General features: G+C 38.5%; 1 protein-coding gene across 1 annotated transcript in view; it reads left to right on the top strand.

Annotated features, from left to right (window-relative positions):
• The window catches only part of LOC117423429 (ephrin type-A receptor 3-like), a 117,179-nt gene extending 106,917 nt beyond the window's left edge, over positions 1-10,262 (top strand). The window contains exons 14-17 of the mRNA XM_034039209.3: positions 264-413; positions 1,928-2,121; positions 3,303-3,440; positions 5,657-10,262. Of these exons, the coding sequence (XP_033895100.3) occupies positions 264-413; positions 1,928-2,121; positions 3,303-3,440; positions 5,657-5,756 (582 nt within the window). The 3' untranslated portion in view covers positions 5,757-10,262. The remainder of the gene's footprint in view (positions 1-263; positions 414-1,927; positions 2,122-3,302; positions 3,441-5,656) is intronic.
• Positions 10,263-13,340: the final 3,078 nt, after the last annotated feature.

The raw sequence follows: 13,340 nt of genomic DNA, 5'->3' as shown, positions 1-13,340 counted from the left end.
AGTATGAACTTTCATTGGAAAAGCTGATCATAAGCCTGTAAGGTTGAAAACCTAAACTGACAAATGCAATCAGTAAATATCCAAGATGGCTTGGTGATCACATTGGATTACTTTATAAAGGGTTTAGTGTACACAACTTGACCCTCTTTTGTCAATGGAGAAATCAGGTTTGGCTGTTTTTTACCGGTGAAGACACAGTAGAAGAGAAAGTATGTCCCTTTAGTCAACTATACAGACATTAAAATTTGTCTTGTACTTTTTAGGGTGGGAAAATACCCATCAGATGGACTTCTCCAGAGGCCATTGCCTACCGCAAGTTTACTTCAGCCAGTGACGCCTGGAGTTATGGCATCGTCATGTGGGAGGTGATATCATATGGGGAGCGACCGTACTGGGAAATGTCCAATCAAGACGTGAGTACCAAAGTCCTTTCTAGAACAAGAAAATTGGAAATTCCCAAACTTGTCAGTTACAAGTGGAAATAAATAAATTAACACAATCCTGAGTTTGAGTTTCCTTCTGCACTTTACTATCAAATGCCCTTTGCGCATCAGTAAAATTTGCTGGCAGGGTTTGCCTCTTTAATAAAGTATGGTGCCACAGGGCATTTACAACGAGTCTTCAATTTTTCTCTTTCTTGATATTCTAATACGTGTTTCCTGCACCACCTCAGGAGGTTCCCCGTATTAGATTTTGACAAATAGCTGACCATTAATGTGTGGAGGGGTCCCTATTCAGAAGAGACTGGAGGACAGAGTTGGCAGTGCGTGATCTGTATAATTTCCCTGTTGGGAAACCACTAAATACAAAACTAAAAAAGCAAACACCTGCACTATGCATGCAAATGAGAAACACACTGCTTTCCTCAGCTTCCACAACACTGCTATCTTGTACAGTTCTGCACACTTTTGTATTCACATTGTGAGGCCCGTGCATCAGATCTCACTATGATTTATTTTTCTTTTGAAATACCTAGCTTTCCACCAGGGTATTCTCAATTCACTGAGCTATACTTCAGCCCAATTCTTGCACATACAGTCTCAGTATATCAGAATGCAGGTGTTTGCCAAGGTATGATGGAATGGAACACATAGGGGACTCAAGTAAAATAATAAACATGCAATTAAAAACAAAAAGTAAAAGATTAAATATGTTGAGTTCCAAATGTTTGGAACTTAGATCCTTCGTGAGTCAACTCGGCAAAGAACATGTTCTTTTTTGATGGAGACTAAGCCCCTTGCAGTTTTTCCATATGTTGTAAAATAATTTTAAACTAATGTTGTATTCTTAGGTCTGGGAAAATGGATATTTATAGTCTGTAAATGTCTGTAAAAATATACAGAGATAGGTGTGTCAAATGTAGCAAACATTTTGTGATTTATGTAACCAGAACATTTGTTCAAAGCTCTGTGCAGCATACTTAATCAGTTAAAGGTTCTAACAGTGGTCCTTTAGATGGGTAATATACAATACTTTAGACCAGCACACACTGCCCAAACCCAGGGCAATGCGTTACTGGGGATTATGCATGCTGCACAAACTTGTTGTCACTGTTTGATAACTTGCCTAATACAGGAAATGAAAAGCATTTGTAATCATACAGGCATGTGGTTTGTTCAGACACATTTGTTTTGTCCCAGCTAAAACATTTTGGAAGAAAAATGTATTTACCTGCTATACATATTACATATAAATTAAAATAAATGAAAAAATTACACACCTATTACAAATAATAATAAAAAACCAATCAATCAATCCCGTATTGTGTTTGAATTGCAGATGTAATAGAAACATAGGTCTTCCTGTATGTTAATAGAATATTAAATTGGCATTTGACACAAGCTTCACATTTATTTACCTTGTAGATTTAAACATTCTTGCAGAGAAGCCTTCAACTAAAAACATTTGTCTCCATCTGTCTCCTTAGGTAATAAAAGCAATAGATGAGGGCTACCGCTTGCCTGCACCCATGGACTGCCCAGTCGTGCTGCACCAGCTCATGCTGGACTGCTGGGAGAAGGGGCGCAGCGACAGGCCCAAGTTCGGTCAGATCGTCAACACCCTCGACAAGCTGATCCGAACCCCCAGCAGCCTGAAGCAATTAGCCAACAGTTCAGTGTGGTAAGAGACTGCAGGGCCATCAGTCTGGAAGCACGTTTTGCCATTGCTGTGCCAATTAGAAACTTGGTGCATAAATATTTTCATTTAGAACATCCATCAGTTCCAATCTGAACCAGATGTGAATATTTATTCAGCAATGTATTGGCACTATTAAAGTAAAGGTTTTTGGGTTACATCTTAGCAGATGTGCTATGAAACATTTCTTTATTGTGCAGTAGTGGATTTTGGCAGGAGTAAAGGATTTGAGAGTTGGTTACAGTTAACTGAAACCCTTTACCGAAAATGTTTTAACCTAATCTCACTGGGCAAAGTTTCTGTGATGATGAAATCCGACAGGGGCTGTCAGCTTAAGTACTGCAGATACAAAGAAACTGTCTGCCATTATAGACCGTGTCCTTCCGAGCTATTGAAAAACCTGTCTGAAATAGATACATTCTACTTAAAGGGAACTGTGAAAAAGCAGCTTGTTCAGACTCCTGAGATTTTGCTATGACCCACTGAAGCTCTTAGATGCAAAGAATAGGGTGTTATGGTGGACTGGCAAAAACAGATTAAGAATGTATCTCTAAGTCTTCACATCCATATTTTATGAATTGAATCCAGTTTTTCTTAATTTGGTTCTTTGTGAACAGATGTCTATATCGCAACTGACACCTTGGTGTGGAGCTTTTAAAACCCACAACATTTTGATTCCTGCCATCTTCAGGTAGCATAGATTGAATTAGGCTTACAGTAGGTATACAGACTCTATCACATGAGAAAAAAACAAACACGTCCCTTGTCCATAAACTTCCCAGCGACTCGAGTTGACATGGTTTGAATTGTAAAGTTGATCACAGAAATATTTCTGTTGCCACCACTGCCATCTTTGTATCCTATCTGCTTAAGTTGTTACTGGGATGTAAGCAGATACAGTATATGACTGGCAGATGATGACATGGCAAACTCTGTCTACTGTATGCGCCTAGAAGCTCCTTGCATTGAGTCTCATCCAGTCTGAGGGCTGAAGAGAACACTGAATACACTGGGTGTCAGCAGAGGTTCTATTGAGTCTTTGGATCTGTAGAGCAGGTCATTTGTTCAGGTTGATAGCTAGTTCAGTAGGTCCGGGTTATCACAATCCCATTCTTGTAGTTGCTCAGCCACCAACAACGATCATTCTTGTGATCTCCTCTTCGCAGGCAAGACCCTACGACACCAGACTTCACTGTCAGCACTGTTGAAGAATGGCTGGACGCTATCAAGATGGGCCAATACAAGGACAACTTTTCCTCAGCGGGCTACGTCTCGCTGGAGTCAGTGCTGTACATAAGCATCAGGTAGGAAAGAACTCAACCTTGATCGAACAGACCCCTATTTATTATTTTGCTATGCTTGTTTTGTTACATAATGTCAGATTATATAGCAGGCTTGAGGACACTTATTTGCATACTTGCAATACCAGAACAAACGGAGTAGGGATTTCACTCCTTGTTCCTCGAACTCTACTAACCCCCTGAACTGCAGATCTGTATAATCTCCTTAACAATACAATGTAAAGTATTAAAACCAAGCCCATTAAAAATAAATATGTAATGTTTGTTTGTGTTTGTGGTGGAAAGTGAGGGTAAAACAATGGCCAATGAAAATCTACTAAGTGTCCTTAAAAATCACATACTAAAACAGATTCAACTGCATTTATCTTGGGTAGGCAGTATTTCAGTCTGCACTTGTTGTTGAGCCAGTGGTACTCTGAACTGTTTACCATTGGTGAATGCTGACAACTGATAAAATGGAGCTGTACCACTTTTCAGCTTCGACAAAATATTGGCTTGCTTGTATGCCCAGATGCGACCGTAAACAGCATGGGGTTAAGTGCCTGGATTATATCACAGCAGGGGCCTTGAAACTCAAAGAATCCTTAGCAATTTGACAGATCAGATATGACACTGAGACTGAACATTAAGGACTTTGAAAGTGATCACAGAGAAGATGTTCGACAAGATAGCCAATTGTAGCTGTAACTTTATGCGCACAATGTCATGAATCTTGTGTGTAATTTTTTTGTCGCCTTTGTGTTTGGCACCTTTAACTGGGAATAATTTGTAGCTCATTTTTATGCCATTCTTTATGCCAAGTATGAAGGGGAATTATCTGGCAATGGGCTGGGGGCACAATGCACTCAAGTGCTATGCTTTAGTGCAATGTGAGTTATGTGTCCCAGCAGCGTGGAATTTGGCAAGTGTACATACCTCAATTACATCGGCATGTAGGGACTGGAACTTCAGATCTCCCACACTGCTTAAGCCAGGCCATACAGCTGAATGGACAGCAAAATCATCGGTCCTTACCAGCAAGTGCTACAACTTGGCAAGGGAAATATGAAGGAACCAATCCTGGAGAAAAGGGGGAAGAAGTGCCATGAGTATTCATGCTAAAAAGTTTATTGTCTAAAAACTATTGAAATTCATGCATGATAAATATGTAAACACCTGTAACAGGGCGAGCAGCCCTGTACATTGTTTTGTTTATTTTAGTTTAGAACAGAGTCCCCGTCGCCCCTGTGCAGATTATTGTTTTGTGTTTATTATGATTTAGTAATGTTTTGTATATTTATGACGGCGAGCGCCGCAGGTTTTGTTATTGTTTTTGTATTTATGATTATTATGTATTTAGGACGGTGTAGCCGTTTTGTTTAGTAAACTCGTGCAGAAGGTGGCCATCTCCCGAATTAATTAGGTGATTTAATTTGTTGCTAATCGGGAGATGGTCACCTGTTATAAAAAGCCTGCAGCTCTCCAACTCGAGGCGGGTGTATGAGGAGCGAGAGTGGAGAGAGCGAGGAGAGAAACGTAAGAGTGAAAACATAAAGGATCAGTGACGGCTATTTGCCCAGCCTGACCTTTGTTTGTGTATTTTTGTGTTCGTGATTTTGTTATGTTCAAACCTTTTATTTTCGCTCGGTGAGCAAGTGTGTTTTTTTGTTTAAATATTTATTTTACTTTTGTTATAAATAAAAACGGCAGCCAGCCGATTCCTTTGAACTGCAGTACTTGCCTGGTGTCAGTTATCCTTCCTGCTTCTGCCTGACGTCACCACACACGCTATCCTGTCACAACACCCCATAGCACTTGCAGAAGATATGTTATTTTTGTGTGGCGACATAGAAGTTCCCAGTACATTAATGATTATGTGACCTGTTGATGAGTGTCCCGGCCAATGTATTGTCCTGGGCCAGTTTACTCAAGCAAATTCAATTGTAAGGGGAACTGAAATACATTTTGATACCCAGACATTGTGGAAGCATAATATTCATCGTCGTTTTCACAAAACAAAATGTTTGGTCACAAAATAATTCTTTATTTAAATCAGGTGAAATTCATGCTACATGTTGTCTGTAGTCTGATTCCAACGCTATATTAACTGAAAGGACAACATCATAATAATTTAAATACATAAAAAAACAACAATGCACATCAGTCTCATTACTTTTTCAGTCTTTTCTTTTTGCAAACAGTAAATGTCTAACAAGTGTTTTTTTAATGTTTATTTGCAGCGAGCTGGGTAAACTGGGGATTACATTAGCCGGCCATCAGAAGAAGATCCTCTCCAGTATAGAGAGCCTCCAGACACAAGGAACACATCTTCAAGTATAACATTACATCACCTAGCGATATGGTACTCAAAGAACAAACACTAAATGAACTCAACAAGATGCTTGTTATTCCTAATTAACAGCTTCACCAATCAAACTGTTCTGGATATAACTCGTCTTCAGCACTCTGGCTTCCATGCACTTAAAGCCCCAGTAATAAAAGGAGTAAAAGGCTGATCTATAGTAGGTCTTTCTGAAGACTTCCAAGGAAAGGACTCTAAATCTCACCGTTATGGAAATTGGTGTATCATAGAATGTGCAACACATTGCCTTTAATTTCTTTTAAATTTTGAATCAAGCTAAAAGAGTCCAGGAGATCCCTGCCCAATTCTTTGTATTCAAGAGTGCACACAAGTGCAGCTTAACTAGTTATCCTGAATTGGACCTTATTTCATAACCTGATCGCACCAGATGGCCCCGGTTCTGAGTATCGGAGAAGTGGTAATTTGCTCCCAGAGAAGGATTCTTGGTTCTGCTATTACAAATTAAAGGTGTTTATAGCGGCATGAATGGAGAGAGTCATTGGTAGCTGTTTTTGTATCTGGTTTATAGAACTTCTGAGAGGGACATGCTCAGAAGTCCTTGTTAAGCATTGCTACCTGGTACTATAAATAATTAGGATGAAAGCAGGAGGTTCTACATGTACTCTATAAACTAATGAAATGTGAGAAAGAAAAACTGAAACAGTAGTATGTATCTTTAAAGCTGGATTTTACAATAGTGAGTTTTTTTTTTTTTTTTAATTGAAGTTGTATGCCATGTTGTCTATATTGCAGTGCTTTCATATTACCAGCCACACCACCTCAATTACGTCTTCACTGCACAACAGTTTCTCAACTAATATGAATTAAAGGGAATGTATATAAATGATAAAACCCCTACCAAAATCACATATTCCTGAGACCCTGAAACATCTTATTACCCAGAACCGGTATGGTTTACAAGTGTTCAGTTCAGCAATCATAACAATAACTGTAACAGTAATTAAAAAAAAAAAAAAAAAAACTTATCAGGGTAGTTCACCTTCCTTAGATATCTGCAACATATGGAAATGGTCATAGTTTACAGTTGCATTACTCTGAAGAGCTGACAGACTATGCATCACAGTGCTCTCAGTTAAAGTTTCTTCCTTATAGAAGCATTAGCAATCACAGTTATGTACCTGGTTTATTCACGGTTGGATCTCTTATTGTCAAAAGAAGTTTGGCTGTACCAAATTATAAAACTCGGATTGCAAGACTACTGATAAAAGTAATGACAAGTAACATATGATTGTGTTGCTAATTTCAGTGTCATCAGTATAGAAATCCTGGGGACTGTTGGATGGGGCTGATTAGTTAAGATATGAACCAGGAATGACTGCACCTGCCACTGTGTCAGCACGGTGTGCTGATGCAACATGGTCTAGATGTGACAGGGCCTTTCTTGCTAATAAGAATTTCTGCTCAGTGAGCTACCAAAATGTCCTTAAAAAAATCTATTAATGTAAATAAATCATCAGACCCCAAATGAAATTAAATAAAGACAAGAGGCTCCACTGCAACAACACAGACATCTTGTAGATCCAGTTTTGGTTGCTATTAATCTCCTTTTTGACTAAAATCTAATAGTCGAATCCACGTGCGATCATGGTCTTGTGGCAGGTCTAACTGTAGTCCTTATCCAGTAATAGATATAAAGTCTTACCACTACACCAACTTTATAAGCATGCAGTGAAATGAGGCTGGAGAATTCAATACATGAATGGAAGTGATGTCAGGTTATTGAAACGGGAAAATGACGCTTGACACTGTACTTACATGTATATGTGTTTACGTTTTGTATCTTAAAAGTAAACCCACAAGGTACTGTAGCTCCTTATGTTTTTCTAGGTTCTTCTATAGATTTGAACTAAGAATCAAAATGAGTGCTGTCTTCTTTTTTATTACTATAACAGCACACAGATATTAACAGACTAAAAAAAAAAATTGTACCATATTGTAAAAAAAAAAAAACATGTACAGTGTTGTTGATCAAAAACCATAGAATGTGTATAATTATTAACTTTTATTTAGAAAAACAGATTTCCACTAAAAAAGGACACACAAATACTTATTTATTATGAAAGTATTGATGAGGCATGTTGATTTAGGAAGCCATTTTGGGAGACAGCTTTCACTGACTTTACAGACAAGGATAAACTATACATTATACTATACAAGGCTGCAAAAACATTATTAATACAAAGCAGCTGTCACTGCTCAGCTGGTCCACCCAAAGATCCAAAATCTTCAATCTGGAATATTTCGAATATATAATATCATAGTGCCCTTTTGTTGACAAAATGTTAGAATTACTTAAAATAATGATCCTTGTAGAAAATATTGTGCAGTATCGAAATGTAAGTGTTTATAAAAACAATCTTCTGTGAATACTTTGGTCTTTTACTGTTTATGCAAGCAAACAGAATTCAAACAAAAATAAAGCTGGGGGGGGGGGGGGGGCTCCCAAGTGGCGCATCCAGTAAAAGCACTCGCGTAGAGTGCAGGATGCGCCCTATAGTCTGGACGTCGCGAGTTCGAGTCCAGGCTATTCCTTTGCCGACCGAGGACGGGAGCTCCCAGTGGGCGGCGCACAATTGGCCAAGCGTCGCCCGGGGGGAGGGAGGGTTAGTTTGGCCAGGGTGTTCTCGGCTCACCGTGCACCAGCGACCCCTGTAGTCTGGCCAGGCGCCTGTGGCCTGCCTGTAAGCTGCCCAGAGCTGCGTTGTCCTCCAGCACTGTAGCTCTGGGTGGCTGCATGGTGAGTCTGCAGTGTGAAAAGAAGCGGTCGGCTGACGGCACACGCTTTGGAGGACAGTGTGTGTTCTTCTTCGCCCCTCCCGAGTCAGCGCAGGGGTGGTAGCAGTGAGCTGAGCTAAACAAAAATAATTCAACACTATTAAAATGGGGAGAAAACAACAAAAAAACTAATTGGCGACTACGAAATAATAATTTTAAAAAAGTCAGTTACATTTGTTGGGAAATCTGAATGTAGAAGAATAAACTTGTCAGATAAAACATTTTTAGATCAATGTAGACTCCAAAAGGAGCCACTGTTGCACCCTATCTTGTGTATCTTGTAAAATATTCCAGAAACAATTACAAGGATTACCATTACATTAAAGCTCAGTTATGCTTCACTAAATTGGATGAAGACTATCTGTGTGTGGCTGTGAAATATTATATTCATCTGGCTTATTTGTGGGCAATTGAGCAATCTGTGGAATGGATGCAGATTTCCCTAAATAAAAAGCAGGCTCATAACAAATTTACCAGCTGCTGTAAAGGCCAAGGGTCTAATAATTGTGAGAAATGCATAGTGTGCGTAAAATGATCTGCTCTAGGTTTCAACTGAGACGAGTCAAGGTCTGCTACCATGAGCCACTATAAATGTATGCAGTCCTGGAAATTGTGCTGATAATGTTGAAGCTGAAAGCTTTATTTTATGCATCCAGTTTTATTTTCGAACCCAATCACCAGCTGTAAACTTGTATGCTTCCTCAATTTTATTAAGAAATAAAATGTGCTATGCTCATGTGTTGAGTGCTCATAGCCCCTTTCTTTTAACCTTGGAGAGATGGGAACAAATGAGAAGAACTTGTCCCTAGCCAGAACTCTTGATTAAAACAACAACAACAACAACAACAACAACAACAACAACAACAACAACATAAGCTGAGTCAACACCAAAGCAACTCTACAACCAAGTTGTTGGTAACCACTGAAACCTGTTACGCATGGTGGGCAGAAATAGCATACTCCGGAACAGGACACTTGCCGTACAAGTTGTTTGAAAGTGGGATCCCGCTCCATCCTTCTGATATACACCCCTAAACAATATGTTGTGCTTCCAAAGACGGTAGGTGTGGACTTAGCTTCAGATATAACACCTGTACAACTTAGAAACAATGTCTTGTTTGGCAGATTTGTACGGTCTCATCAGAGGACGAAGCATCAATGTTATACATGATATTTATAACTTACAAGAGATTAGAATTGTATTAAAGGAGTGGAAAAGGGGGTGCATACTTTATTTACAGACCTTTCTTCAAAATATACGAGTATAAAATCATCCCACTCGACCATAATTGTATGGCTAGCTGACCTTCCAAGACAGAGTAACAAAGATTACTTTCAGTGCCATAGTTGGGAAAAAAAAGTGTAATGTTGTAATAGATTAGCATTACTGGTAGAATGCTGGTAACCCCGTCATTTCTGTGCTGTTTTATTTTGTATTTTGGTTATTAAAGCTTGCTGAAAAACTGTCAAGTTGATAATAAAGACAAGATGAAACCCCAGGCTCTGTTCTGTCACTATTGTAAAGGTTTCCTGCTCATTAATTTGGGGAGTTTGGTTCTCTGTTTTGTTGTAACTTGTGGACATTTGTTCATCCATGGCTGGCTTGTACATGCTAGCTAAAGGTGTGTTCATTTTGAACTTCATGTTGCAGTAATAAATATGCTAATATTTTTTATTTCTCACCTGAAGGCTTTGTGTGTCACTCCTTATTTCAGTATGTTGTGTTTTTCTTGCCACCAGTATTTACTAATAAAACATTTGATATGCTACTGCATTTCTCATTTGCATGGCAAACTAGAAATGTTATCTGGAGTAGGTTTATTGGTTGGTTAGTGAAATACATTGTTCCAATTGATTAATCACCCAGGATATGTCAGTACAAGAATCAATGCAATCCCCATTGTGTTTAAAAAAAATCAAAGGGGGTGTATGGTCTTGTTTTGCCTTACACAAAAACAAGAAAATAATTTTAACAGAAATGCATCAGACTAAACATAACCAATATACACACAAGCCTTCTCAAACACGTTTTAGAAACAAACACCATTTTAAGATATTCTGTTCTACTTTATTATTTCATAGAATAAATAAATAAATAAATACTTGTGATATTTCAAGTTCAGATACACCCAGCCCAACTTAATTTTAATATATGTGTTTTGCGATCACATCTAAATAATCTGAAAGTATGAAGTTGCTCTGGTTATAACACATTCCACTGAGACAGCTTATAATTATGCCCTCCGGATCTGGCATAATTACATGCAAAAAATATCATGTTTTGACTGATAATGCCTTTAAAAACTCTTCAAACAGCCACTGTACACTAGATGAAGGTGTAGCCAATTATTGAGACACAAGTGCTACTATGTATCGAACAGTACAGCCAAGGCATGTGACATCAGAATCCAGGTAAGATGAACATGATTCACACAAGACCTCCCATTGTTTTACCGAAAGATAAAGACTTTGAAACACATTTGAATAGCAAGTAGTTCCTTCCAGTGGATATATACTGGATACATCTGTTGTGGGTGCTTCAGTAAAACCCGCTTTATGGGGCCCTGAATCGAAGTGGTGACAACATAAGCCTCTCCTAGGCTGACGCCAGTGCAACTGCATGGCACAGCTAGAAAGAGGCGTAAAGGGAGGGGTTCTTTTGTATAATTAATTTGTTATTGAGAACACACTTAAATATGTGGGTGCTCTGCATTTACGTGTAAGGAGTTGCCAAGAAATGTAGATCTGATGATATTCAGTGCACAAAATAAGCTTCACAGATGGCAGCATGTTTTGACATGCTGGGCAGCAGTGTGGAGTAGTGGTTAGGGTTCTGGACTTTTGACAGGAGGGTTGTGGGTTCAATCCCAGTTGGGGGACACTGCTGTTGTACCCTTGAGCAAGGTACTTTACCTAGATTGCTCCAGTAAAAACCCAACTGTATAAATGGATAATTGTATGTAAAAAATAATGTAATTGTATGTAAAAATAATGTGATATCTTGTAACAATTGTAAGTCGCCCTGGATAAGAGCGTCTGCTAAGAAATAAATTATAAATAAATAAAATAAATTATAATGACATTGACAGACAGGAGAGAGACCTGAGGTTGTCTTTGGTACGCCACTCAGGCGCACAGGATTTATTTATAGACAAAGCAAGCATGTGACAATACCAGCAATGGTAGAGTGCACGGGCAAGAATACACACACACAGTGTAAACAAAATAATTACAAAAATGCTAACAAACCCCACAAATTAAAGTTGACCAAGACAAGCACTACTGTGTGGCAGCAGTGTGGAGTAGTGGTTAGGGCTCTGGACTCTTGACCGAAGGGTCGTGGATTCAATCCCAGATGGGGGACACTGCTGCTGTACCCTTGAGCAAGGTACTTTACCTAGATTGCTCCAGTAAAAACCCAATTGTATAAATGGGTAATTGTATGTAAAAATAATGTGATATATTGAAACAATTGTAAGTTGCCCTGGCTAAGGGCGTCTGCTAAGAAATAAATAATAATAATAATAATAATAATAATAATAATAATGCCACTATAAGGGATGTCCCACTCTGGGAACCCTCTCCCTGACACACCCTTCTATACGTAAAATCCCCTAAACTAATTCCTAATTCCCCGATTACACACGTGGTTGCCAGCGGTTTAGATACAAATAATTACAAGCTCCGATCCCGGTTAAACACAGTGGTCGAATGCATTGCTCACCATAGGTAAACACACAGACATGAGTGTCCCCATGTCACTACGTAGCCATTCACCTGGCTTCTAGAGAACAAAGGAGTCCTGCCATATCTAACACAAACTTATATTCAATAAACTTTATTTACAAAAACACAAATAAGAAATGGAGGAATAGTACAAATCTATCAGATTTTCATAGCTCATATAAAATACCAATAACTTCACCCCCAGACCTACACCAGTTTCACTGCAATTCTCACAAGACGTTCACTCATACAGCATACATCTACTGTATATCCCCTACCCTCCTTCCAACCTGTTTTACCCACAGGTTGAGTTACCACTTCCTAACTATAAAGATATCACCACATACAGTACACTGAAGACTTGAAGTTGAATTATTTACCGACGGCATCACAAAATCCGCTAATCACAAGACGAAATAGATACCGACAAAACCAACAATTACCTGGTGATGAGCCAAGCCTATAGGCTCACGATTTCTGCTATTTTGCTTTAAATATACATACATTGGTCTTTTGGCAATTTGTTTGTTTCTATTTAGACAAACTGTATTATTTTTTGTAAAATCTTTTTTTTTAAATAGTACATGCATTTTTTGTTTTATTATTCTGTATGTGCCATATATACTACCCATGTCAATTGGAGATTGGGAATTTAAAATTTAAATACTACATGACCAGTATAATCTAAAACAAAACTATTCTTCCCATAACTGCAATCCAAATAAATGGGATAAAAGCACTAAACCCTCCACACCTCAGACAAGCCAAATAAAGCCAAGCTTACAGTCAATCAGTACATGTAACTGGGTTCAGTTCAGTTATATTTCATTAAATTGCTTTCAAGAAGATATAAGATATTCATGCTCTCTGTGGGTTTGAATATAACAAAAAATGCAAAGTAAAAATGTGTATTTGTTAATGAAGTGCCAAGTAAGGCAGTAAGGGAGTTCTTCAAAATTTGGCTCCATTTAATATCCAGCAGAACTTCATGGCTATCTGGGGTTACAAGGCATGTGTGTTACTATAGCATTTTCTGTCAG

The sequence above is a fragment of the Acipenser ruthenus genome, chromosome 17 (genome assembly GCF_902713425.1).
Source record: "Acipenser ruthenus chromosome 17, fAciRut3.2 maternal haplotype, whole genome shotgun sequence".
In the NCBI taxonomy this organism is placed as follows: Eukaryota; Metazoa; Chordata; class Actinopteri; order Acipenseriformes; family Acipenseridae; genus Acipenser; species Acipenser ruthenus.
The sequence above is the reverse complement of the archived record's forward strand: the minus strand, read 5'-3'. Positions and strand labels throughout refer to the sequence as shown.